General features: G+C 42.2%; 1 protein-coding gene across 1 annotated transcript in view; it reads right to left on the bottom strand.

Moving 5' to 3' along the window:
• SIKE1 (suppressor of IKBKE 1) overlaps positions 1–26,510 on the bottom strand; it is a 223,812-nt gene extending 197,302 nt beyond the window's left edge. Inside the window, exons 1-4 of the mRNA XM_063450434.1 lie at positions 26,409–26,510; positions 11,889–12,048; positions 8,091–8,196; positions 5,781–5,923 (exon numbers count right to left, since the gene is read on the bottom strand). Coding sequence (XP_063306504.1) covers positions 5,781–5,923; positions 8,091–8,196; positions 11,889–12,047 — 408 coding nt within the window. The 5' untranslated portion in view covers position 12,048; positions 26,409–26,510. The remainder of the gene's footprint in view (positions 1–5,780; positions 5,924–8,090; positions 8,197–11,888; positions 12,049–26,408) is intronic.
• Between the last annotated feature and the right edge of the window lie 686 nt (positions 26,511–27,196).

A 27,196-nucleotide genomic window follows, 5' to 3' on the forward strand; every position in this document is an offset into this window, starting at 1 on the left:
GCTTTAAATGTGCAGTATTCTTTTACATTGTATTTACGATTTAGCAAATGGCATCAACACCCAGTGCAGGCAAGCCAAAGTCAGGGCAAACATTGCAAATAAGGACTAGATATATAAACATGGTTTAATATCTCCTGTTCTCTGTAAGCTTTTTCTACGCAGACTGCCAGGTGCAAAGCATCAAACTTTATTACTGACTGACCGGGAGCATGTTTATTAAAGGATTACTGTAACCACCACGATAACTTCTGACTTTAGTAGTGATCGTGGTGGTAGGAGTGTGTATGACACTGCACATCCAGAGATCTATTAACTTTTGTGCCGGGGGCTAGTTCTGTTCCAGGCAGCCTGTCATTTCCATGCCAAATTAAATGTGTCGTCATCTACGTGCACAGGGTGCTGTCAGACATACTGAACTTTTCCCTTGCTGGCAGGGCATTTGTTTCCCAGCCTCCTTCAACTACCCTCGCCTCCCTATACCAGAGCACGCTCTCTCTCTCTCTTTTTTTTTTTTTTTTTTTTTTAAATAGTAGTTCCAAAATTATCTCCCTACCACTGTCTCCCTGCCTGGTCTAGTGCACAAATGCACTCCAAGCAGATTAAATGGTCCAATCAGAGGCCTCACTATGAGAAGCCTTTGACTGGACTGCGTGAGGCCCTTGCAGATGAAGGAGTAGAATATAGTGCTGGGAGCTTCACCCTGTGTTGTTTTGCCAGGTAATTTTTTTTTGAGTCTTTACTGCAAAAAAAATAGGGGGAAATCTAATAATAGCACCCAATAAGAAACATAGAAACATAGAATGTGACGGCAGATAAGAACCATTCGCCCATCTAGTCTGCCCAGTTTTCTAAATACTTTCATTAGTCCCTGGCCTTATCTTATAGTTAGGATAGCCTTATGCCTATCCCATGCATGCTTAAACTCCTTTACTGTGTTAACCTCTACCACTTCAGCTGGAAGGCTATTCCATGCATCCACTACCCTCTCAGTAAAGTAATACTTCCTGATATTATTTTTAAACCTTTGTCCCTCTAATTTAAGACAATGTCCTCTTGTTGTGGTAGTTTTTCTTCTTTTAAATATAGTCTCCTCCTTTACTGTGTTGATTCCCTTTATGTATTTAAATGTTTCTATCACATCCCCCCTGTCTCGTCTTTCCTCCAAGCTATACATGTTAAGATCCTTTAACCTTTCCTGGTAAGTTTTATCCTGCAATCCATGAACCAGTTTAGTAGCCCTTCTTTGAACTCTCTCTAAGGTATCAATATCCTTCTGAAGATACGGTCTCCAGTACTGCGTACAATACTCCAAGTGAGGTCTCACCAGTGTTCTGTACAATGGCATGAGCACTTCCCTCTTTCTACTGCTAATACCTCTCCCTATACAAGCAAACATTCTGCTAGCATTTCCTGCTGTTCTATTACATTGTCTGCCTACCTTCATGTCATCAGAAATAATCACCCCTAAATCCCTTTCCTCAGATGTTGAGGTTAGGACTCTATCAAATATTCTGTACTCTGCCCTTGGGTTTTTACGTCCAAGATGCATTATCTTGCACTTATCCACATTAAATGTCAGTTGCCACAACTCTGACCATTTTTCTAGTTTACCTAAATCATTTTCCATTTGGCTTATCCCTCCTGGAACATCAGCCCTGTTATCTTAGTAGGTATTTATATGGGAGGTGAAGGGGTGGGTGGACGTACCCTTTAAAAATAGTTATGAGAAAGCACAACACTGAAAATCCTTGAAAACTAGTTACCCTTTAAGATTCATTGTAGAGCCCTTCTATCCTAATACTGATCACAATTTCTGAATCCTCCACCACCAGTCATTGCTATGAGCAATAAATACATTACCCAGTATCTTACAAAAGACGTTTAACTTCACATGCTTATGAAACAGCCAACAACTTACCTAGAAGAGCCAATGAAGAAATGTTTTGTTCGATAGTGTGTTCCCTGTCCCTCTTGTAATGTATATGTTTTTGATACACCGTTGTATAAGTTCATATACTTGTTTGAAAGAAATGAAAAAAAAAAAAAATTCCTTTTGGAAGTTGCTGAATCTTGTTTTAGAAATGACACAGACGCACTTCTCTAACTTCAAGTTTAGATTGTGAAAGACGGGAAAGAATTTTGATGATCTCATACAAGGGGCGAAAAATTGGGTGAGGTCAACAGTGACCGGACCCGCACAGAGCTAGAAAAAGGTTAGTAAAATCATCTTTTTAACCGGAGGTAAGGAGGGCATGTAACCGAGACAGCTATTCCTGACACTATAGTGTTCCTTTAAGGACTTGTTTTGGAAAATCTTTCCAAAAAGGTGTTAAATTGTCAGCAAATGTTTTTTTAAAATTAATGCTCACAAACACCTCCCACCTTGTTTTTAATGTTATGATGCAAGGATTTTTAAAAACGTATGGTTTGATATCTTTGAAACCAAGATTTAAGGAGAATCACCCAGTTCTCCATAATACAGACACATTTTTCCTCGGTGATATTTTGAGTGAGGATCTGTGAGAGAGATTCAAACAATGTCATCCCAGTCACTATCACAGTGAATCATTAACTGGAGAGGGAATGTATTAATGATAGGAGCTAGGAAGCAGTATTAACACATGGAATATGTACAAAAGGATCAGCGCTAATATACTAGATCTTACAGAGATAAATGTAAGGCAGCACACCTGAAAAATAGGGCTCCCTCACAGGCCCTATAGAGTAGACAAAACAAAAAAAAAGGTGAAGGCGGCGGCGCCACCACAGGGGAAAATAAAATGTAAAAATAAACCTGATTATAAACTATACAAGCCCATATACAAGACACTATATAAGAGAAAATACATACAAGATAAAAAACCAAAAAGAGCTTGAAATATGGATAATGAATAATAATCAAGAGTCCAAAGATTAAGTCCAAAAGAGTCTATGCCTGATAAATGCAGCAAAAAAAGTCCAAATAAAACCTTGTATAAGAAGTCAATCACAATCTTGTCAGGGGAAGTATTCCTCAGTAACGTATGGACATGGGATATTCGTGAAATCCATATGAAAAAAATAAAAACACAGCAAATCATGGTGCAGTATATCCCAACAGGTACCAAGTACTATTTTTAGAGGTCTATATGGTCCTACTCACGTTTTCCAGAGCTATAAGACTAGCTCTAGTGTGGATGGCATACAGTGGTACAATCCTCACTTATGGGATACGTGAAGTTTTGTAGTAGATGGATATCGTGTTGGTATAGGGACCATATGAGATGTAAAAGAAACAATAATAGTGCTTATTGTATAAAAGCCAGAGGTGAAGTAATAAAATACCAAGTGGTTACTCACATTTTATTGAGCAGGCAGACTGCTCAATCGATAAAGCTTGAGTGGTATAGTCCCCACCAAGGATTATTTGGAGTAAAATTCTCACTGGAACAAAAAAAAAAAAAAAAACCTCTGGTGCCAGGTAAAAATAAATAAAAAAAAGAGTAAAATTGCTGACTCACAAGTTGAAAGTGGCCAAAATACCTTTAATAAAATACAGCAATTAAAATACCACAACGCGTTTCTCCCCTTAGGACTTTCTCAAGTGGATAAAAACATGTACCTGACAACACTAGCTTTATATTACTTGATTTTGGCGTCAAAAAGTAGGCCATGTGACTGTTTTTTGTGTGGAACTTTATTGTAGAACATGTTTCAGCCATATTAGGGAGGGCAATGAAAAAAGTGGAAGAAGGGAATGAATAAATAAAACGTATATGTGACAAGTAGCAAGTGCAAATATGGTTAATCAGACCAGGAGTTTTTTAGCACACATTTTAAAATATGAGAATAGAAAATTATAATAAATATAGATATAAAAAGGTCACAGTAAATTGCAAATGTCACAGAAAAGTATATATGAAGATATAAAAGAACATTTGTAAATATAGGGCAAGAATAAAATAATATTTCAAGCTCTTTGTTTTTTATCGTGTATGTATTTTCTCTTATATAGTGTCTTGTATAGTTTATAACACATGGAATATTGGCAGTCTATATACATATATGTTTTAAATATAAAATATGGAAGATGTTATTGGTATTAACACCAATTTTATTATATCATTTTTTTTTATATTTCCCAGCAGTAATTATAATTTCTACACAATAATGCAGCTAAAGAAAGATCTCTCAAAATGTATTATTAGTATTAATGTCTAGGATTTTAATACATTGTTGGTACTGGAAAGAATTACTATTTAATTTGGGTTATTGCAGTTTTAATGCTTTGGCAAGTGAGGACTAAAAGATTGATACCTGTCATAGAAACAATAACTGCTACACACGAATATATTTGCAGAAATTAGAACCCCCTCCAGAGTACAGAACTATTTCTAGGTATATTTAAAGGTTTGTGTTTTACACACACTTATTTACATTTTATGCTAAACTTCACAGTCTATGTCTCCTATGATTGTAAAGACCATGTTCAGAAATGCAATTTTTACTTATTGGTTTACTGAGCACATCTCAGTTTTGGAACATAATGGCCATCTCCAACTGAACTCTACCAACATACTGGCATCCCATGTCCATAAACAGACAAAAAAAAACCTGTGCTATTTCAGCCACTTGGTCAATAATTTACAATATATTATTTCCCCAAAAATATATATGTAAAAATGGAATAGTGAATTTCACAGGGCTAATGAGTACAGATTCGTCAGAAATTCTGCTGCACCTTCTGATGAAAGCAACGTCCCTTATGTAGACCTATGCCAGATGTTTACGGAACTTGAAGGTTCAACTTACAGAAATTCCATAACTTTGATATGCATCATTGCTTGCTTCCCAGAGATGCTATTTGGTGACGTAACACATGATACTATTTCTTACCAATGCTTACTCAAACAATGCACTGTGTCACAGATTGTCTCTCACATTGATCACATAGCTGTTAAGGCATGTAATCACTGAGATTTGGGTTCCCAGGGCAATCACACCATTGGGTAACCAATCCATCACTAGACTGCCTCTCAGCGCTGAAGCACCCGTAATAGCCCACCAACAGCTGATGTCAGCCTATACTGCTGCAACCAGGCATCAACTGTCAATCACTGGACAGGATCAATGTGGAAGTGATCCCGTCCGTACGGTTACTGGAAAGCACAGTACACATCACAATTCTGATGTATAATGGCTTAACCCCTTAAGGACACATGACATGTGTGACATATCATGATTCCCTTTTATTCCAGAAGTTTGGTCCTTAAGGGGTTAAACAGAGGACACCATGGCAACTATCAAATTGCCCCAATTTGACCAAATGTAATGTGTCACACCTTTGTTTGTGTGCTTATGACCTATGCTTGACAAAGAGCCACAAAAAGGTTAAAACACTGACAGATCCACTTTTGATTGTGGAATAAATAGCATTTAACAACTTTGATAGTGCAGCTCTCATCATTGTGTATTATTATATGGTGGTCAGTGACGGGCATGCGATCACTGGGGCATGTTGTCCTGAGGGACCTCTACAAAGGCATTTTTATGAGATCAAGAAATAGCCTGGTCTTTCTAGTTACAGCGATTCCTGCAAAATGAGAGCGTTTCTTGGCATCACAAAATTAACAAGTGATGGAGACCTACTCTATAAGCGCCAATCACAACAGACGTTAAAATGAAAGTGATGTCCCCCCATTAGGAGTACATGTAGCAATATATTTTACAAACAGTCAGCAATACATTTTTAATGGTGGACAAGTAGACACTTTGAACAGAAGCATGGCTATAAAACTTACAGTAGCATAGTTCTCGTGAGCTTCTAGAACTGGCTCTGCTGGTGCAGGTTTCTTATTTGCTATTAACTGCAGCATCTGCCTTCTGTATTTGCTCATTATCAGTTCCAATGCATATTGATGTTCTTCCAGAGAGAGCCACAACTCTGCAATACATAACATATTACCTACCAGAGTATCTGTAAATGGGTAATAATATATTCACATAAAAAAAAAAACACCCTACAACTACATTTATTGCGCTTGGTGGAATGCAAAGATGCAAGTTAACTAACTGACACCATCAATAAAAAATTTTTTTAATAAAAACCATCAGCTATTATAAACGCCAGTCAACATCCTTCTCTCCCTAGCCTAGTATTTTATTTATTTAAAAGGACACTCAGAAAGGATTGATATTCCTATCGGTTCACTATAGCTATGATGTATGAAAAACAGAACTGAATAATATAACTTGCTCTGAAAGCATTTAAAAGTGCTGCAGAGAATTACTACAATTATGCCTTAGGACAAGGAATGAGAACCAACACACAATATTGAGAGTGTCAACCACTGATTTAAGTCTTCTTTATCACATTTAGGTATTTGATAGGGAAAAATTTACAAAGTCATCTACTGCAGGATGGAAAAAAAAAATCTGTACTAGAACGCCCTCTAGTGTTTATTTTTATGATAATATATCCATAACCAAAGTTATTTTTAATTGTTAATAACGATGAGCTTATTACAGGTGTTTCTTGCCTGGAACTTAATTGTTGTAACATTTATTTAGGTGTCACATTAGATTGTTGTCAATAGAAAGGAGATCAAAGTTCTAGAAGTGGGTAGTGGGGCAGTTACTGTAAACTCCAATTTTTGTTCATGTTGATTCTTATGTGTCTATTGTGATATGTTCCACTTCTAAGACTTAAGTTATCAACGTTTTATAATAGCCCCAATTTTATTTCAAGTTGCAGCCGATGAATAGACATGTTTTAGTAATTTGATACCATGTTTATTATGTCACGGTCTATGAGCTATTACAGCTTACAGTTGCCATTGGGTGTAGACCTATATTTGTCAAACCATTGCGTGTTGAGCAGTCTGATGAAAACCAGGGCTTTGGTTTGGCAGTACCCAAAAGCTCAGCCCTTCATTAGTCATTTGTCACTCAAACAATAGGTCCACATTTCCAGATCCAGAAAAAGATGTTGCACTAGAGTATTATTATGTTAACATTTCCAGATGTTTGGTACCAGAAGAGCATTGTGGTTTTTTTTTCCCCCTTCTCAAAAACACTTAATATAAGCGGTTGTGATTACAGTTCTTAGGGTGTCCCTTTAACACCATTCATATAACAGTCTTTTCGATCATGCAAGTGCATTTTTTTTTATTTTTTATTCAGCATAACAAGATTTATAGCTCTCATTTAGTATATTCTCTAGTATAAAATGTCTGCTTGTGAGACAGCCTATGAGGCCTGTTAATCAGACAGCTCAGAATACTTAATTTCCTGTAATATCTTTGTCACTTTTGGGCAGCATATGCATTCCTCAAGCACAGTAGGGAAAGCGGTCTCCGCACATGAAAGAGACACGAGCTGCGCATGAATACCCAACACTGAACCAGGCTGTACTAAAGCTGCGATCAGTTAAAATAAAAGTACCTACTGCAGTAGCGCACAATAGGGCCACACAGAAGAGGGGCGGACGACTAGCTATCAAGTATGTGGATTCGAAAGTCTCACAAAACAAGATACGACACTTACACAAAGCTACAATCATTTCTCAAAACCAGTGGTGCAGGAGAAAGTAGCAAGCCTCGAAGAAAGTGATACTGAATAGCTACACAATGTGTAAATTGCATAGCAATAGCACTTCAACAATGCTAGCTAGACATGTCTAGAAATGTACATATGAGAAGTTATTTGTTTCAATGTTTTACCATACCATTTTGACCAATTGGCTTTGTAACTGACAAACACAAGACCGTGTCCGACTACTTAAATATGAAAATAAAAATAAAGATCGTCAAAAAAAAAAAAAAGTACCAATCATCCATTTAATGACTGGAAATGCTGTTTTTAGGGATACATGACATTTTCCCACAATCCTCTTCCAAGGAAAGGATTATGGGATATCAGTGACCATATAGACCAGACATGCAGTGCTTTTAAGTTTTTAATGCAATATATAAAATTTTGAAAAAACTGTGTTAAACTTTTACTAGACATCCTTTATTTGATACACTTTTTATTTCACTACTGTATAGTTTGCAATCATGTCCTATAATGCTATAGAATTAACCATTACTCTCCAAGACATACAAACATACCTTTATTTTCAATTTGCAGGTCCCTGATTTGGGTGTTTTCCTGACATAAAAGCACGTGAGGCTTGTATTTAGTGGTGTCCTTTATTTGTGCCAAATCTTCTTGATACTAACAAAGAAGCAAACACTTACGTAAATACAAGAGAGAACATGAAAACTGAATAATATTTTAACAAGAGAGAAACACAGGAAAAAGGCAAAAAAATCACACCAACGACCAATTATCTCTAGGGAGATTTTAAAGGGACACTAAAGTCACCTGAACAACTTTAGCTTAATGAAGCAGTTTTGGTGTATAGAACATGCCCCTGCAGCCTCACTGCTCAATCCTCTGCCATTTAGGAGTTAAATCCCTTTGTTTATGAACCCTAGTCACACCTCCCTGCATGTGACTTGCACAGCTTTCCATAAACACTTCCTGCAAAGAGAGCCCTATTTAGGCTTTCTTTATTGCAAGTTCTGTTTAATTGAGATTTTCTTATCCCCTGCTATGTTAATAGCTTGCTAGACCCTGCAAGAGCCTCCTGTATGTGATTTAAAGTTCAATTTCGAGATTGAGATACAATTATTTAAGGTATATTACATCTGTTTGAAAGTGAAACCAGTTTTTTTTTTCATGCAGGCTCTGTCAATCATAGCCAGGGGAGGTGTGGCTAGGGCTGCATAAACATAAACAAAGTGATTTTTTTTTTTTAATTCTTTATTTATTGTGCATAAAATAAAACATGGTAGCAAACAATGCCACGACAGCTTGTGTTTGCTGATTTATCAAGAATAAAACATAGTTGACATCTGTGGACAATACACATTTTTATATTTATAATAGGGTAAGCAGTTGTGTTGGGCAGCTCTGTTCCCCTATGTGGGTGTGCAGTCTCTGTTATGGTCCTTGTGGATGATGACCACTTAGGGTATCACCCCCTGCCTGACAAGTGTGTATGTGAGCATAGGTGTAAGGTCTCCTGTGAGCTGGCATGAGGGGGGGTGTGGTGGGGGGGAGATTTCGGTATAAGTAACAGTCTGGTTCTGGTCTCGTAGTGTGAAGGCTTCTTGCTGTGTGTGAGTGACTCACATTGTTGGCGTGAATGTGGGTCAAGGTGTGTGTGTGTTAGTACCTTCTACCTGTCGGAAGAGCCCTGTCAGATGGAGGTTGGCGTCAGTTAGTAGAGTGGGTTAAGTGATATATACAGCCAACCTAAGTTGTAACTAAAACTTAAAATAAAACAAAAAGAACTTTAGTAAAAAGTCCTAAGTTGTGCCGGCTTTTGTCATCATGGGCAACGGAGCAGGTTGTCCCCCTGCGCTGAGTGTCTTCCGACGTTTCAGGTGGCGCCTCTGGTAGGCGATGGTCTCTGGGGCTCCCTCGGGGTGAACTCTTGTACCGTATCAGGGTTTAGCCAGGACAGTCCTGGTCCATTCGGTGGTACCGCTTGTAGTATACCCGCTGACATCAGGAGGGATATCAGTTCTTCATAGCTTTGTGCCTTGTGGGTTGTCCAGTCGTGGGTAAAGGACACGGCTCGCGGTGTTCCCCAGCGGTAGGGAGTCTCTCTGGCTCGGAGGTGCTGTAGGAGCGGCTGCAAGGATTTCCGCCAGGTAAGTGTACTCTTGGTGAGGTCTGGGAAGAGTTTTAATTCTGTGCCCTCGAACAGCAAGGGAGTTTTCCCCTTTATTGCGGCCAGGAGGGAAGCTTTGTCTGTTAGTGACTTGAACCTCAGAATTAGGTCCGCAGTCGCAGTAGCAGGGGCCCGTGCTGGCTTTGGTATTCGGAAAAGCCCGTTTAACTTCAAAGTTTTAACCTGTTTTGGAGGTAGCAGGAGGCGCCTAATATAGTGGGGTAGTTCGGTGAGGGTGACCGTCTCTGGTATCCCCCGAATTTTTACGCTATATCGTCGTCTTTGGTCCTCTAGGGCATCCAGCCCGTCTGTAGTGGTATTTTGCCTTGCCTCCAGGTCCATTATTCTTTGTTCCACTTTGGTGAGTCTGGTATCCTGGGTACTCGAGCAGGCCTCTAGTTTGCTAATTTTAGCCGCGGCGCCCTCTATGGCCTCTTTGAAGTAGGCCATATCTGCCGCCAGATCTTTGCGTAGCTCCGCCAGCATTTGTTTAATTTGATTTGCAGTGACCGGATCCCCAGTCGACTTGGCTTCCTCATTGCGGTCTGGTGTGGGTCTAGAAGAGGCCCCTTCCATTAGATCCGCAGTGAAGTCCTCCGATGAATACGAGGTGAGGTCGTCTGCCAGCGCCATTTTGGACCATGCGGCCTGGTGCGTGGTCCGCAGCATATCTCCAATATCCCTGCCATGGGAGCCTTTGTCTGCTTTTACTTTTTTCGTTTTTCGGCCCATAGTCTACTCGGTGCTGGTTATGCTGTATGCGGGTCCTTCTGCGTTCAGATTCCCCCATATAAAGTGTAGTTTGATTATGTTTGAGCCGGAGCTCCAGGAGATGCGACTGCTCCGTTGCGCTGCTAGCTCCGCCCCCCCCCAGAAACAAAGTGATTTAACTCCTAAATGACAGTGAATTGAGCAGTGAAATTGCAGGGGAATGATCTATACACTAAAACTGCTTTATTTAGCTATAGTAATTTAGGTGACTATAGTGTTCCTTTAAGCACCATAGCCGCTACAGACTGATATGGTGGTAAAAATGTCTTCAATGCATGAATAAACAATTTTTATGTGTAAAGTTTGGTGTGCCTTGGGATCATTACTATTTCTACTGTACATACACACCCGGTGTGGGAACTGATTTTTTCCTTAAAGAGCATCCAATACCTTTTGTACCACATTACATCTCACCCACTGTCAGTTGAGCTTGTCTTATAATTATATATTCGTAAAATGTCAGGAGCACCTTTAAATGGTTAATCTAATTTAGATACCTCCCTCTCACTATATACGCTTGGGTGACAAACACAAATTAATGAATGAACTTATTTTTGTACACTTATGTCAGATTGGTTAAAGTAACAATAATGAAGGACATGACAAATTTGTTTGGAATCTAGGAGCAAGCTAAAAAAGTTAAAAGATGCTGAGTTGCGCATATGGGAAAGCCTTGATTTAGCTGAGATCATAAAGATTGATTATCTCAGCCATGGATGTGGGACCATCCGTGGTGAGACCGACACGGCATGGCAAAAAAGGTGAATAAAAACACCTTTCCCATGCGATTGGAAAGGGGCAGTACCTAAACAGGCACACTCACTAACGCACACAAAGACAGACACACATTTTCTTATAAACTCACAAATTAACATTTTTATTTTACTTTATGTCCACCCAGTCTCCCTACCTTTAGGAGAGCTGAGTGGATCTTTCCCTGTGGTCCTGTGGAACCTCACTGATCATCTTTCTGTATTTCCTCTCTGCTCCCCTGCATGCTCTCTGTCGTAATGCCAGGGCCGGAGTGACTATTCCATCTCCCGGCATCACTAAACAAGGAGCAGAGAGGAACTACAGGAATATTACTGCTCCCTCGCGAACCGCCTCCCACGCTGCCACCTTGTGGGTGGCCGCCTCCCATGCTGCACCGTGCGGGCTGGCGGCCTTCACTAAATTTCTAGTTGCCATAGCGACCTGGGATTTGATGACCCCCTGCCATAATGAATTAAACTTTAATCATATTATGTTAAAAGTGTTATGCTACATTTTTAAACAATGTTCTATCTTCCATTTGAAGATCAGTTACACTAACTAGTAACAATAAAATATTTTATCCAGTGAGTAACACAAGGTGCACACTGACTTAACATAAAGTTTGACAATTTAAAAAAAACAAGCAAACATTTAACCCAACCTTGTCTGGCAGACTGGTTCCAACCTCCTTCATGTTTGACACCCGTTTGTGGAGAGAGCTGGACTGATCAATTAAAGATTCAGCAGCATTGTCGTGATCTTTAAGTCTTTCCAGTAAAGTTTTGGCATCCTGAAGAATCTTATCAATTGTGCAGGTCATGCTGCAGAGACATGTAAACAAGCTAAAAACCATTTACATGGGCAGCACGGTCACAAATGCATATATCATATTTACAACACTCCCCTCCTCCACCCTCCAGGCATACATGCTGGTGTGACCTCCCAATATTAGAGGCGTTTTAAAGGTTCAGGTATGTTTGCCGGATTTAATCCCCAAAATAAAGTGGAACTTTTGGGCCTTGGCTAGGCCTGCAAACTCATGCACTTAGACAAGGCAGCAAAAGTTTAAAAAAAAAAAAAAAAAAAGGGTTTCAGATAAAATTCTATATGTTTTACTTACTATATCCTGTCATATAATTTGAATGTAGGACTAATATCATGATCAGAGCTTAAATTTAAACAAAAAAACATTAGCGGATATTTTACTTTTTTGCCTATAGATTATGCGTATGTGTGCGGTGGAGAGGTGGTATGTGTTTACATATAAATTACACGATATTGCAAGCAGTAAAGTAATTTGCTACGCCTGCAGAAATTTGTGCATAAAAAAATTCTCGTAAGCATAATCAAGTGATAATAGTGATGGTAACACTAAATTCTAATAAAAAAAATCTATTAAGGAAGGAAACTGGAAGTGATAAAGAGGCATGATAAGTTTGAAAGCATTGTGTGTATTAATAAAGCATTAGGCCAAGTTGTTATTTTCATCTCAGTCATGTGTCAACAACTTTACATTCAGCATACAAGTAAATCTTTAGTTTTTTGGGGGGGTTGGGGGGGATGTTCACACTTGAAATGACAGAATATAAAGGTAAATTGTAATAGAATTATACACTAGTGACAAAAAAAGAAAAGAAAAGGAAAATATTTTTTTTGAGGTCAGGTGGCTCATAAATCTTTTTTTAGAATATTACCATAACATTATACATCATTAGAAACTTAATTTAACAAACACTGTAATGCAACATGCTTTTTTTTTTTTTTTAAATGAAAAAAAATAAAAATAGCTCTAAACCATGTAAATGGGAGCAGACTCATACTAACATAATGTGGTGTGAGTACCCTGGCGCTGTTCCCAAATAACGTCCCTCTCTTATCTAGGTCCCCGTCGGAAACCAGGTCTACAGTTAAGCAATATTATAACATCCAGCTTCTGCAGAAATCCAGAAACTGATGTTGATTGACTGGCTGAGAGATTCAATAGAAATATGCACAGAATTTACATTTGGGAGCCCAGAATTCTTGGTTCGGACTGCCAAATGTCACTCCAGTGACACTGCTGAAGGTGAAACAGTTTTGTTGTTCCAGCACATCCCTCAGATGTTCAACCGGATAAAGATATGGGGAATTTGGAGGCAAAGAAAAAAAACCTTTAACTCTTGCCATGTTCTTAACGGCCACGTTCCTTAAACAATTTTTGCAATCTGGCAAGGTGCATAATCCTGCTGAAGAATGCCACTGCAATTGGTGAACGCTAATTGGTGCCACGAAGGGGTATACTTGATCTGAAATAACCCACATGAATGCCAGGACCATAGGTTTCCCAGCAGAACATTGCCCTGAGCACAACACTGTCTCTGCTGGCCTGCCTTAATTTCTTCCCCAGGTAAATGAAACACATACACCCACTGCCATTCTACGGATCTAAAAGAAAATGTGTTTCACCAGGCCAGGCAACCTTCCTCCATTGCTCCATGGTGCAGTTCTGAAACTTGCGTCCATATTGTGTGTTGTGATGCCTTTCTATCGTGGCCAGAATTAAGATTTTCAGCAATTTGAGCTACAGTAGCTCTTCTGTGTGATCGAACCTGAAGGGCAAGCTTTTGCTCCCCACGTTCATGAGACTTGGATGCCCATGACCCTGACACAGATTTAACAGCTGTCCTTCCATGCAACACTTTTGGCATGTACTAATCACTGTATACCAGTAAGACCCCACAAGATTTGCTATTTTGGAGATACTCTGATCAAGTTTTTTAAACAGCACTATTTGGCCCTTGTAAAAGTCACTCACTTTTCGCTTGTCATTTTTCCTGCTTCCGACACATGAAATTCAAGTACTGGCTGCTCGCTTACTGCCTAATATATCTCATCCCTTGACCAGGGCCGGACTGGCCCACCGGGATACCAGGAAATTTCCCGGTGGGCCGTCGGCACCTGGGGCCGGGGAGACATGTGGATGTCCTGCGGCCGCATGGAGAGCTTGGATGGCGGCCGCAGGGGAAGCTCTCCTTGCGGCCGCAGGGGAAGCTCTTCTGGCGGACGCTGGGGGAAGCAGGCTGTTCTGTCTCTGCTCCCCCTCCCTCGCGCGCTAGAAAGAGACCGGCGCCGGAATATGACGTCATATTCCGGCCCCGGTCTCATTAAGCTGCACGCGAGGGAGGGGGAGCAGAGACAGAACAGCCTGCTCCCCCAGCGGCCGCCAGAATAGCTTCCCCTGCGGCCGCAAGAAGAGCTTCAGGAAGGCTGGCTGGGCTGGAAGGTGAGCACAGGAGGGGAGGGGGGAGAAGTAACAAAGGTCACAGGAAGGGGAGGGTGGGGGGTAACAAAGAGCACAGGAGGGGAGGGTGGGGGTAACAAAGGGCACAGGAAGGGGAGGGTGGGGGGTAACAAAGAGCACAGGAGGGGGGGTAACAAAGAGCACAGGAGGGGGGGTAACAAAGAGCACAGGAGGGGGGGTAACAAAGGGCACAGGAAGGGGAGGGGGGGTAACAAAGAGCACAGGAGGGGAGGGGGGGTAACAAAGGGCACAGGAAGGGGAGGGTGGGGGGTAACAAAGAGCACAGGAGGGGAGGGGGGGTAACAAGGGGCACAGGAAGGGGAGGGTGGGGGGTAACAAAGAGCACAGGAGGGGGGGGTAACAAGGAGCACAGGAGGGGGGGTAACAAGGAGCACAGGAGGGGGGGTAACAAGGAGCACAGGAGGGGGGGTAACAAAGGGCACAGGAGGGGGGGGTAACAAAGGGCACAGGAGGGGGGGTAACAAAGGGCACAGGAGGGGAGGGGGGTAACAAATGGCACAGGAGGGGAGGGGGTAACAAATGGCACAGGAGGGGAGGGGGGGTAACAAATGGCACAGGAGGGGAGGGGGGGTAACAAATGGCACAGGAGGGGAGGGGGGGTAACAAATGGCACAGGAGGGGAGGGGGGGTAACAAATGGCACAGGAGGGGAGGGGGGGTAACAAATGGCACAGGAGGGGAGGGGGGTAACAAATGGCACAGGAGGGGAGGGGGGTAACAAATGGCACAGGAGGGGAGGGGGTTAAGAGGTCACAGGAAGGGTAGGGTGGGGGGTAACAAAGGGCACAGGAGGGGAGGGGGGGTAACAAATGGCACAGGAGGGGAGGGGGGGTAACAAATGGCACAGGAGGGGAGGGGGCTAAGAGGTCACAGGAAGGGGAGGGTGGGGGTAACAAAGGGCACAGGAGGGGAGGGGGGTAACAAATGGCACAGGAGGGGAGGGGGGGTAACAAAGGGCACAGGAGGGGAGGGGGCTAAGAGGTCACAGGAAGGGGAGGGTGGGGGTAACAAAGGGCACAGGAGGGGAGGGGGGGTAACAAAGGGCACAGGAGGGGAGGGGGGGTAACAAAGGGCACAGGAGGGGAGGGGGCTAAGAGGTCACAGGAAGGGGAGGGGGGTAACAAATGGCACAGGAGGGGAGGGGGCTAAGAGGTCACAGGAAGGGGAGGGGGTAACAAAGGGCACAGGAAGGGGAGGGGGCTAAGAGGTCACAGGAAGGGGAGGGGGGGTAACAAAGGGCACAGGAGGGGAGGGGGGGTAACAAAGGGCACAGGAGGGGAGGGGGCTAAGAGGTCACAGGAAGGGGAGGGGGCTAAGAGGTCACAGGAAGGGGAGGGGGCTAAGAGGTCACAGGAAGGGGAGAGGGGCCAAAAGATGAGCACAAAAGGGGCTGAAGAGGGTACAAGTCGGAAGGGGGGGCTAAAGAGGGCACAGGAAAGAAGGTGGCTAAAGAGGGCACAGGAAGGAAGGTGGCTAAAGAGGGCACAGGAAGGGAGGGTGCTACATAAGGGCACAGGAGGGGAAGGGGCTAAAAAGCACACAGGGGGCAAAAGAGGGCACAGAAGGGGAGGGGCACCTATCAGTCTGCCCACCCACCCACACAGGTAGCAACAAGTATGTATGTCAGTGGGAGTGTCTGTGTCACTCTGTGTCTGTGTCACTCTGTGTCTGTGTCACTCTGTGTCTGTGTCACTCTGTGTCTGTGTCACTCTGTGTCTGTGTCACTCTCTGTCTGTGTCACTCTCTGTCTGTGTCACTCTCTGTCTGTGTCACTCTCTGTCTGTGTCACTCTCTGTCTGTGTCACTCTCTGTCTGTGTCACTCTCTGTCTGTGTCACTCTCTGTCTGTGTCACTCTCTGTCTGTGTCACTCTCTGTCTGTGTCACTCTCTGTCTGTGTCACTCTCTGTCTGTGTCACTCTCTGTCTGTGTCACTCTCTGTCTGTGTCACTCTCTGTCTGTGTCACTCTCTGTCTGTGTCACTCTCTGTCTGTGTCACTCTCTGTCTGTGTCACTCTCTGTCTGTGTCACTCTCTGTCTGTGTCACTCTCTGTCTGTGTCACTCTCTGTCTGTGTCACTCTCTGTCTGTGTCACTCTCTGTCTGTGTCACTCTCTGTCTGTGTCACTCTCTGTCTGTGTCACTCTCTGTCTGTGTCACTCTCTGTCTGTGTCACTCTCTGTCTGTGTCACTCTCTGTCTGTGTCACTCTCTGTCTGTGTCACTCTCTGTCTGTGTCACTCTCTGTCTGTGTCACTCTCTGTCTGTGTCACTCTCTGTCTGTGTCACTCTCTGTCTGTGTCACTCTCTGTCTGTGTCACTCTCTGTCTGTGTCACTCTCTGTCTGTGTCACTCTCTGTCTGTGTCACTCTCTGTCTGTGTCACTCTCTGTCTGTGTCACTCTCTGTCTGTGTCACTCTGTCTGTGTCACTCTGTCTGTGTCACTCTGTCTGTGTCACTCTGTCTGTGTCACTCTGTCTGTGTCACTCTGTCTGTGTCACTCTGTCTGTGTCACTCTGTCTGTGTCACTCTGTCTGTGTCACTCTGTCTGTGTCACTCTGTCTGTGTCACTCTGTCTGTGTCACTCTGTCTGTGTCACTCTGTCTGTGTCACTCTGTCTGTGTCACTCTGTCTGTGTCACTCTGTCTGTGTCACTCTGTCTGTGTCACTCTGTCTGTGTCACTCTGTCTGTGTCACTCTGTCTGTGTCACGCTGTGTCACTCTGTGTCACGCTGTGTCACTCTGTGTCACGCTGTGTCACTCTGTGTCACGCTGTGTCACGCTGTGTCACGCTGTGTCACTCTGTGTCACGCTGTGTCACTCTGTGTCACGCTGTGTCACTCTGTGTCACGCTGTGTCACGCTGTGTCACTCTGTGTCACGCTGTGTCACTCTGTCTGTGTCACGCTGTGTCACTCTGTCTGTGTCACGCTGTGTCACTCTGTCTGTGTCACGCTGTGTCACTCTGTCTGTGTCACGCTGTGTGTCTGTCTGTGTCACGCTGTGTGTCTGTCTGTGTCACGCTGTGTGTCTGTCTGTGTCACGCTGTGTGTCTGTCTGTGTCACGCTGTGTGTCTGTCTGTGTCACGCTGTGTGTCTGTCTGTGTCACGCTGTGTGTCTGTCTGTGTCACGCTGTGTGTCTGTCTGTGTCACGCTGTGTGTCTGTCTGTGTCACGCTGTGTGTCTGTCTGTGTCACGCTGTGTGTCTGTCTGTGTCACGCTGTGTGTCTGTCTGTGTCACGCTGTGTGTCTGTCTGTGTCACGCTGTGTGTCTGTCTGTGTCACGCTGTGTGTCTGTCTGTGTCACGCTGTGTGTCTGTCTGTGTCACGCTGTGTGTCTGTCTGTGTCACGCTGTGTGTCTGTCTGTGTCACGCTGTGTGTCTGTCTGTGTCACGCTGTGTGTCTGTCTGTGTCACGCTGTGTGTCTGTCTGTGTCACGCTGTGTGTCTGTCTGTGTCACGCTGTGTGTCTGTCTGTGTCACGCTGTGTGTCTGTCTGTGTCACGCTGTGTGTCTGTCTGTGTCACGCTGTGTGTCTGTCTGTGTCACGCTGTGTGTCTGTCTGTGTCACGCTGTGTGTCTGTCTGTGTCACGCTGTGTGTCTGTCTGTGTCACGCTGTGTGTCTGTCTGTGTCACGCTGTGTGTCTGTCTGTGTCACGCTGTGTGTCTGTCTGTGTCACGCTGTGTGTCTGTCTGTGTCACGCTGTGTGTCTGTCTGTGTCACGCTGTGTGTCTGTCTGTGTCACGCTGTGTGTCTGTCTGTGTCACGCTGTGTGTCTGTCTGTGTCACGCTGTGTGTCTGTCTGTGTCACGCTGTGTGTCTGTCTGTGTCACGCTGTGTGTCTGTCTGTGTCACGCTGTGTGTCTGTCTGTGTCACGCTGTGTGTCTGTCTGTGTCACGCTGTGTGTCTGTCTGTGTCACGCTGTGTGTCTGTCTGTGTCACGCTGTGTGTCTGTCTGTGTCACGCTGTGTGTCTGTCTGTGTCACGCTGTGTGTCTGTCTGTGTCACGCTGTGTGTCTGTCTGTGTCACGCTGTGTGTCTGTCTGTGTCACGCTGTGTGTCTGTCTGTGTCACGCTGTGTGTCTGTCTGTGTCACGCTGTGTGTCTGTCTGTGTCACGCTGTGTGTCTGTCTGTGTCACGCTGTGTGTCTGTCTGTGTCACGCTGTGTGTCTGTCTGTGTCACGCTGTGTGTCTGTCTGTGTCACGCTGTGTGTCTGTCTGTGTCACGCTGTGTGTCTGTCTGTGTCACGCTGTGTGTCTGTCTGTGTCACGCTGTGTGTCTGTCTGTGTCACGCTGTGTGTCTGTCTGTGTCACGCTGTGTGTCTGTCTGTGTCACGCTGTGTGTCTGTCTGTGTCACGCTGTGTGTCTGTCTGTGTCACGCTGTGTGTCTGTCTGTGTCACGCTGTGTGTCTGTCTGTGTCACGCTGTGTGTCTGTCTGTGTCACGCTGTGTGTCTGTCTGTGTCACGCTGTGTGTCTGTCTGTGTCACGCTGTGTGTCTGTCTGTGTCACGCTGTGTGTCTGTCTGTGTCACGCTGTGTGTCTGTCTGTGTCACGCTGTGTGTCTGTCTGTGTCACGCTGTGTGTCTGTCTGTGTCACGCTGTGTGTCTGTCTGTGTCACGCTGTGTGTCTGTCTGTGTCACGCTGTGTGTCTGTCTGTGTCACGCTGTGTGTCTGTCTGTGTCACGCTGTGTGTCTGTCTGTGTCACGCTGTGTGTCTGTCTGTGTCACGCTGTGTGTCTGTCTGTGTCACGCTGTGTGTCTGTCTGTGTCACGCTGTGTGTCTGTCTGTGTCACGCTGTGTGTCTGTCTGTGTCACGCTGTGTGTCTGTCTGTGTCACGCTGTGTGTGTTTCTGTGTCACGCTGTGTGTGTGTGTGTGTGTCATGCTGTGTCTGTGTCATGCTGTGTCTGTGTCTGTGTCATGCTGTGTGTGTCATGCTGTGTGTGTGTGTCTCTGTGTCACTGTGTGTGTCTGTCTGTGTCATGGTGTGTGTATGTCTGTCATGGTGTGTGTGTGTCAGTCGTAGTGTCTGTGTGTGTTTGTAAAAATAGTGTTTTACTCACTTTTTTTTTCCAACGTCATGCTGGTCTCTGCCTCTATGACTGAGATCATCAAGCTTGATGATCTCAGCCAATCCGCACTGACACAGGAAGCGCCTCTAGTGACCATCTGAGTGTCTGTCACTAGAGGTGTCACTAGGAAGCAATGTAAACACTGCCTTTTCTCTGAAAAGTCAGTGTTTACATTCAAAAGCCTGCAGGGACAGGCTATAGACACCAGAACCACTACATTAAGCTGTGTGTGTGTGTGCGCCTGCTAGTGAGTTTGCTTGCTTGCATGTGTGTGTGTGTCTGCTAGTGAGTGAGCTTGTATTTTTATGTCAATGACCTTATGTATATTAGTGAAATTGTTTGTCTATGAGGCTGTGTATCAATGAGCTTGTGTGTGTCAGTGAGATTGTCTGTGTCTGCATGTGAGTATGCTTACTGTATAATTAAATGTTTTACTCTGAAAGGACCAATATATTATATTAGAAAAAGATAGAGATAGAGATATATATATATATATAATTACTCAATCATCTGGGGTGGCAAGACATAGCCTTACATATTACATGCGATAATATATGGCGCAATGACTTATGGGGCTGGCATAGATTTTTTTTCCCAGGGCTGCTTTGTATCCCCAGTCCGGCCCTGCCCTTGACAGGTGCCATTGTAACAATATAATCCCCACTCTCACTTTCTTTGATTGCTATCCCTTGTCCTATTGTGTTTTTACACCCCACTTCCTATAAATTGTAAGCTCGTTTGAGCAGGGTCCTCATCAAGCTATGGTTCTGTAATTGTCTCATTTATTGTTAAATCTCTCTTTTAATATTGTAAAGCGCTACGGAATATGTTGGCGCTATATAAATACCAATTTATAACAATCGCTGTTATACACGTCACTTCTCAATGGTTTTAATGTTGTGGCTGATCAGTGTAAAGCTCAGTTTGTTTCCCCACATTTCACACATAGAAATATAGAATGTGATGGCAGATAAGAACCATTCAGCTCATCTAGTTTGCCCAATTTTCTAAATACCGTATATACTCGAGTCAATGTCTGTATTATGGCAATTTACATTGCCATAATACAGACAAGGGGCTGTGTAGGAGGGGGGCTGACAGGAAGCGTTTACTTACCTCTCCTGCAGTTCCTGTCAGCTCCCAAATCCTCTGCGCCGGTCCGGTCAGCTCCCAGTGTAAGTCTCGCGAGAGCCGCGGGGTCATACTACGGCTCTCGCAAGACTTACACTGGGACTTACAGAGGGAGCTGCCCGGACCGTCGTGGAGGAGAAGGATGCTGACAGGAGCTGCAGGAGAGGTAAGCGCTCTCTGCCAGACCCCCTCCACTGAACTGCCAATGCCACTGGACCACCAGGGAGTGAGATCCCCCTCCCTGCCATGTATCAAGCAGGGAGGGAGGACGGAAAAAATTATAATAAAATAAAATATTAAAAATAATAATAATAATAATAATAATATAACCAAAAAATTTAAATAATAATAAAAAAAAACTGCCCAACCCCCACCAAGACTCTGCAACACATACACAAACTGCATATCACACACACACTGCATTCATTATATACACACACTGTAAATAAATATTTAATTAATATAATTTTTTTTAGGATCTAATTTTATTTAGAAATTTACCAGTAGCTGCTGCATTTCCCACCCTAGTCTTATACTCGAGTCAATAAGTTTTCCCAGTTTTTTTGGGTAAAATTAGGGGCCTCGGCTTATATTCGGGTCGGCTTATACTCGAGTATATACGGTACTTTCATTAGTCCCTGGCCTTATCTTATAGTTAGGATAGCCTTATGCCTATCCCACGCATGCCTAAACTCCATTACTGTGTTAACCTCTACCACTTCAGCTGGAAGGCTATTTAATGCATCCACTACCATCTCAGTAAAGTAATTGTGGCAAACCTAGCCACTTCTGGACACTTAGGGTGAATATTTCATTAACTGTTGCTATGCTAGTTTTATATGCAGTGTGTAGCATTCGTCTGAATATTATATCAGTTATGTTTTTTTATGTAAAACTGTATATTTTGCTGTACAGAGAGATAATTTGATTAACAGTACATTCTTGCACAATTATCTCTCCTGTACAGCAAGGCATGCTGGGAAACAGCCTTGCAGGCTAAGTTCCCCACACAGTCCTCTGTAGTTAAACCCCTGCAATGTCATTCAGGAAACCCCTTGCATGGGGTCTTGCATAAATACTGTGGAATAAAATGACAGTGGACAGTTGGCTCCCTGAACTGTGTTTCATCCGGTTACTGGGGGAATTGGGGTATTGCCTTGTTTTCCAGCGCTTTACTTTGGATTACCTTCTATACCAGCGGAGATCTTGGGATTTAATATTGTAGCTCCGCTACAGTAATACTCCCTGATAATATTTTTAAACCTTTGCCCCTCTAATTTAAGACTATGTCCTCTGTGATAGTTCACTCCTCTACTGTGTTGATTTCCCTTTATGTATTTAAAAGGTTTAAAATCCATGAACCAGTTAAATAGCCCTTCTCTGAACTCTCTCTAAAGTATCAATATCCTTCTGAAGATACTGTCTCCAGTACTGTGTACAGTACTCCAAGTGAGGTCTCACCAGTGTTCTGTACAGTGGCATGATCACTTCGCTCTTTCTACTGCTAATACCTCTCCCTATACAACCAAGCATTCTGCTAGCATTTCCTGCTGCTCTATTACATTGTCTGCCTACCTTTAAGTCATCAGAAATAATCACCCCTAAATCCCTTTCCTCAGATGTTGAGGTTAGGACTCTATCAAATATTCTGTACTCTGTGCTTGGGTTTTTACGTCCAAGATGCATTATCTTGCACTTATACACATTAAATGTCAGTTGCCACAACTCTGACCATTTTTCTAGTTTACCTAAATCATTAGCCATTTGGCTTATCCCTCCTGGAACATCAACCCTGTTACATATCTTAGTATCATCAGCAAAAAGACATACCTTACCATCAAGACCTTCTGCAATATCACTAATAAAAATATTAAAGAGTATGGGTCCAAGTGCAGATCCCTGAGGTACCCCACTGGTGACAAGTCCAAGCTTCGAATATACTCCATTGACTACAACCCTCTGTTGCCTGTCACTCAGCCACTGCCTCACCCATTCAACAATATTGGAATCCAAACTTAAAGGAACACTATAGTCACCTAAATTACTTTAGCTAAATAAAGCAGTTTTATTGTATAGATCATTCCCCTGCTCAATTCACTGTCATTTAGGAGTTAAATCACATAGAAACATAGAATGTGACGGCAGAAGAGAACCATTCGGCCCATCTAGGGCTGTTTATGCAGCCCTAGCCACACCAACCTTGGCTATGATTGACAGAACCTGCATGGAAAAACTGGTTTCACTTTCAAACAGATGTAATTTACCTTGAATAATTGTATCTCAATCTCTAAATTGAACTTTAATCACATACAGGAGGCTCTTGAAGGTTTTAGCAAGCTATTAACATAGCAGGGGATAAGAAAATCTTAAACAGAAATTACAATACGGAAAGCCCAAATAGGGCTCTCTTTACAGGAAGTGTTTATGGAAGGCTGTGCAAGTCACATGCAGGGATGTGTGACTAGGGTTCATAAACAAAGGGATTTAACTCCTAAATGGCAGAGGATTGAGCAGTGAGGCTGAAGGGGCATGTTGTATACACCAAAACTGCTTCATTAAGCTAAAGTTGTTCAGGTGACTATAGTGTCCCTTTAAAGATTGCAGTTTATTGATAAGTCTATGTGCAACAGTGTCAAAAGCCTTACTGAAATCTAGGTAAGTAATGTCTACTGCACCACCTTGATCTATAATTTTAGTTAACCAATCAAAAAAAAAAATCAATAAGATTAGTTTGGCATGATCTCCCTGAAGTAAACCCATGGTGTCTCTGAAATCCATGTGATTTTAGATGTGCAACAATCCTATCCTTTAACATGGTTTCCATGTGGGTAGCACACACTACACAAACACTGCATTCACTAATCAAATATTCTCTCTGCATCCACTACACACACACACATATATTCTTGAAAACATAAAAAATTCTGACTGGCACGCATATTTTGTACATTTACCTTAATAATAATAAAAAAAATAATAATAATAAACATGTTCGATTGTGTAGAAATGGTTCATTTTTTAAAAACGGTAAATGTACAGAATATCGGTATCGTTTGCTTATCGGCTCTAAAAATCCCCGATAAAGAGTACCCAGGTATTGCCATGTCCCAGTCATTTTTCTCATTATACCATGTCTCAGTAACAGCAACTAAATCTACATTATCAGTTGCCATTATTATCACAAGTTCATGGATCTTATTCCCTAAACTGCGAGCATTTGTAGACATGACTCTAAGCGATGGAGAATAAGCCAGGCTGTGGCAAAGCACAGGACATACTGCCTCCATTCATTGCAGCTCTGATAACAAAGACCAACACGGAGCACAGATAGTGGCAGGCAGTCTATCAGTATATATATATATATATATATATATATATATATATATATATATATATATATATATATATATATATATATATATACACACACACACACACACACACACACTGTATATAGTCTCTCTACACACACACACACACACACACACACACTGTATATAGTCTCTCTACACACACACACTGTATATAGTCTCTCTACACACACACACTGTATATATATAGTCTCTCTATACACACACACTGTATATATATAGTCTCTCTATACACACACACTGTATATATATAGTCTCTCTATACACACACACTGTATATATATAGTCTCTCTATACACACACACACTGTATATATAGTCTCTCTATACACACACACTGTATATATAGTCTCTCTATACACACACACTGTATATATAGTCTCTCTATACACACACACTGTATATATAGTCTCTCTATACACACACACTGTATATATAGTCTCTCTATACACACACACTGTATATATAGTCTCTCTATACACACACACTGTATATATAGTCTCTCTATACACACACACTGTATATATAGTCTCTCTATACACACACACTGTATATATAGTCTCTCTATACACACACACTGTATATATAGTCTCTCTATACACACACACTGTATATATAGTCTCTCTACACACACACTGTATATATAGTCTCTCTACACACACACTGTATATATAGTCTCTCTACACACACACTGTATATATAGTCTCTCTACACACACACTGTATATATAGTCTCTCTATACACACACTGTATATATAGTCTCTATACACACACACTGTATATAGTCTCTATACACACACACTGTATATAGTCTCTATACACACACACTGTATATAGTCTCTATACACACACACTGTATATAGTCTCTATACACACACACTGTATATAGTCTCTATACACACACACTGTATATAGTCTCTATACACACACACTGTATATAGTCTCTATACACACACACTGTATATAGTCTCTATACACACACACTGTATATAGTCTCTATACACACACACTGTATATAGTCTCTATACACACACACTGTATATAGTCTCTATACACACACACTGTATATAGTCTCTATACACACACACTGTATATAGTCTCTATACACACACACTGTATATAGTCTCTATACACACACACTGTATATAGTCTCTATACACACACACTGTATATAGTCTCTATACACACACACTGTATATAGTCTCTATACACACACACTGTATATAGTCTCTATACACACACACTGTATATAGTCTCTATACACACACACTGTATATAGTCTCTATACACACACACTGTATATAGTCTATACACACACACTGTATATAGTCTCTATACACACACACTGTATATAGTCTCTATACACACACACTGTATATAGTCTCTATACACACACACACTGTATATAGTCTCTATACACACACACTGTATATAGTCTCTATACACACACACTGTATATAGTCTCTATACACACACACTGTATATAGTCTCTATACACACACACTGTATATAGTCTCTATACACACACACTGTATATAGTCTCTATACACACACACTGTATATAGTCTCTATACACACACACTGTATATAGTCTCTATACACACACACTGTATATAGTCTCTATACACACACACTGTATATAGTATCTATACACACACTGTATATAGTATCTATACACACACTGTATATAGTATCTATACACACACTGTATATAGTATCTATACACACACTGTATATAGTATCTATACACACACTGTATATAGTATCTATACACACACTGTATATAGTATCTATACACACACTGTATATAGTATCTATACACACACTGTATATAGTATCTATACACACACTGTATATAGTATCTATACACACACTGTATATAGTATCTATACACACACTGTATATAGTATCTATACACACACTGTATATAGTATCTATACACACACTGTATATAGTATCTATACACACACTGTATATAGTATCTATACACACACTGTATATAGTATCTATACACACACTGTATATAGTATCTATACACACACTGTATATAGTATCTATACACACACTGTATATAGTATCTATACACACACTGTATATAGTATCTATACACACACTGTATATAGTATCTATACACACACTGTATATAGTATCTATACACACACTGTATATAGTCTCTCTATACACACACTGTATATAGTCTCTCTATACACACACTGTATATAGTAATGGCCTATTCAGGGATGGACACACAGAGGCGGTCAGTGCTGTAAGTAAAGCTCTCCCTATAACACTCAGCCCGTTACCTGTCACACCTTCACCGGGCATCCGGAACAGCAGCAGCAGCACCAGCACACAACTTCCGGCAACCTCCGAACGGAAGCAGCCAGTGACCAAAACGCGTACACTGGGAGAGGGTGTTTCTTATTGGAGGATGAATGTCTCCCCCTAGTGGCGTCATTTCAGCGACGACCCAGCCTCCTGTGTAGAGGCATAGACATAGAATACGTCTATGTGTAGAGGAAACGCGTGTAAGTACGCCAGCGACACCTAGTGGTGGGGAATGTGCAGTGACTTACTGTTTATAAAGTGGTTGAGTGTTTCAATACATAGGCTATGCCTAAAAAGGAAGAGATTTCACACGTGGAGCAAATTACTCTGTACATCCCAAATGGCTTATGCTATTAAGAAGTCTGATTAAATGAAAGCAGGGCCTACTGTATTTGAGGCTGACAAGGCTGACATGACAGGTGAGCACACAAATCAGCAATTAAAGATAGGATAATAGCAGTGCCAACACAAGTATATTAAAGTACTTATGTGTAACTGATATAAAAAGGCAGACATCTAATTAGAGATTTAGAAGAACTCACATTCCCTATGTCTAGTTTCAAATTATTGGACAAATAAAAGGTAGGACCATAGTACTGCTGCCATATAGCTGGGCCTGGGGAGGGGGATATTGGTAACTATGCCATTCATTTTTTGGTTCATACCAAACCCTACAAAACCAGAGGGGATAAACAAGACAACTGAAGAATAAATACAAAACATATATTTAATATAAACAATCATATTAAAGAAATAACTCCTA

This window comes from Pelobates fuscus, chromosome 1 (assembly GCF_036172605.1).
Source record: "Pelobates fuscus isolate aPelFus1 chromosome 1, aPelFus1.pri, whole genome shotgun sequence".
Lineage (NCBI taxonomy): Eukaryota > Metazoa > Chordata > Amphibia > Anura > Pelobatidae > Pelobates > Pelobates fuscus.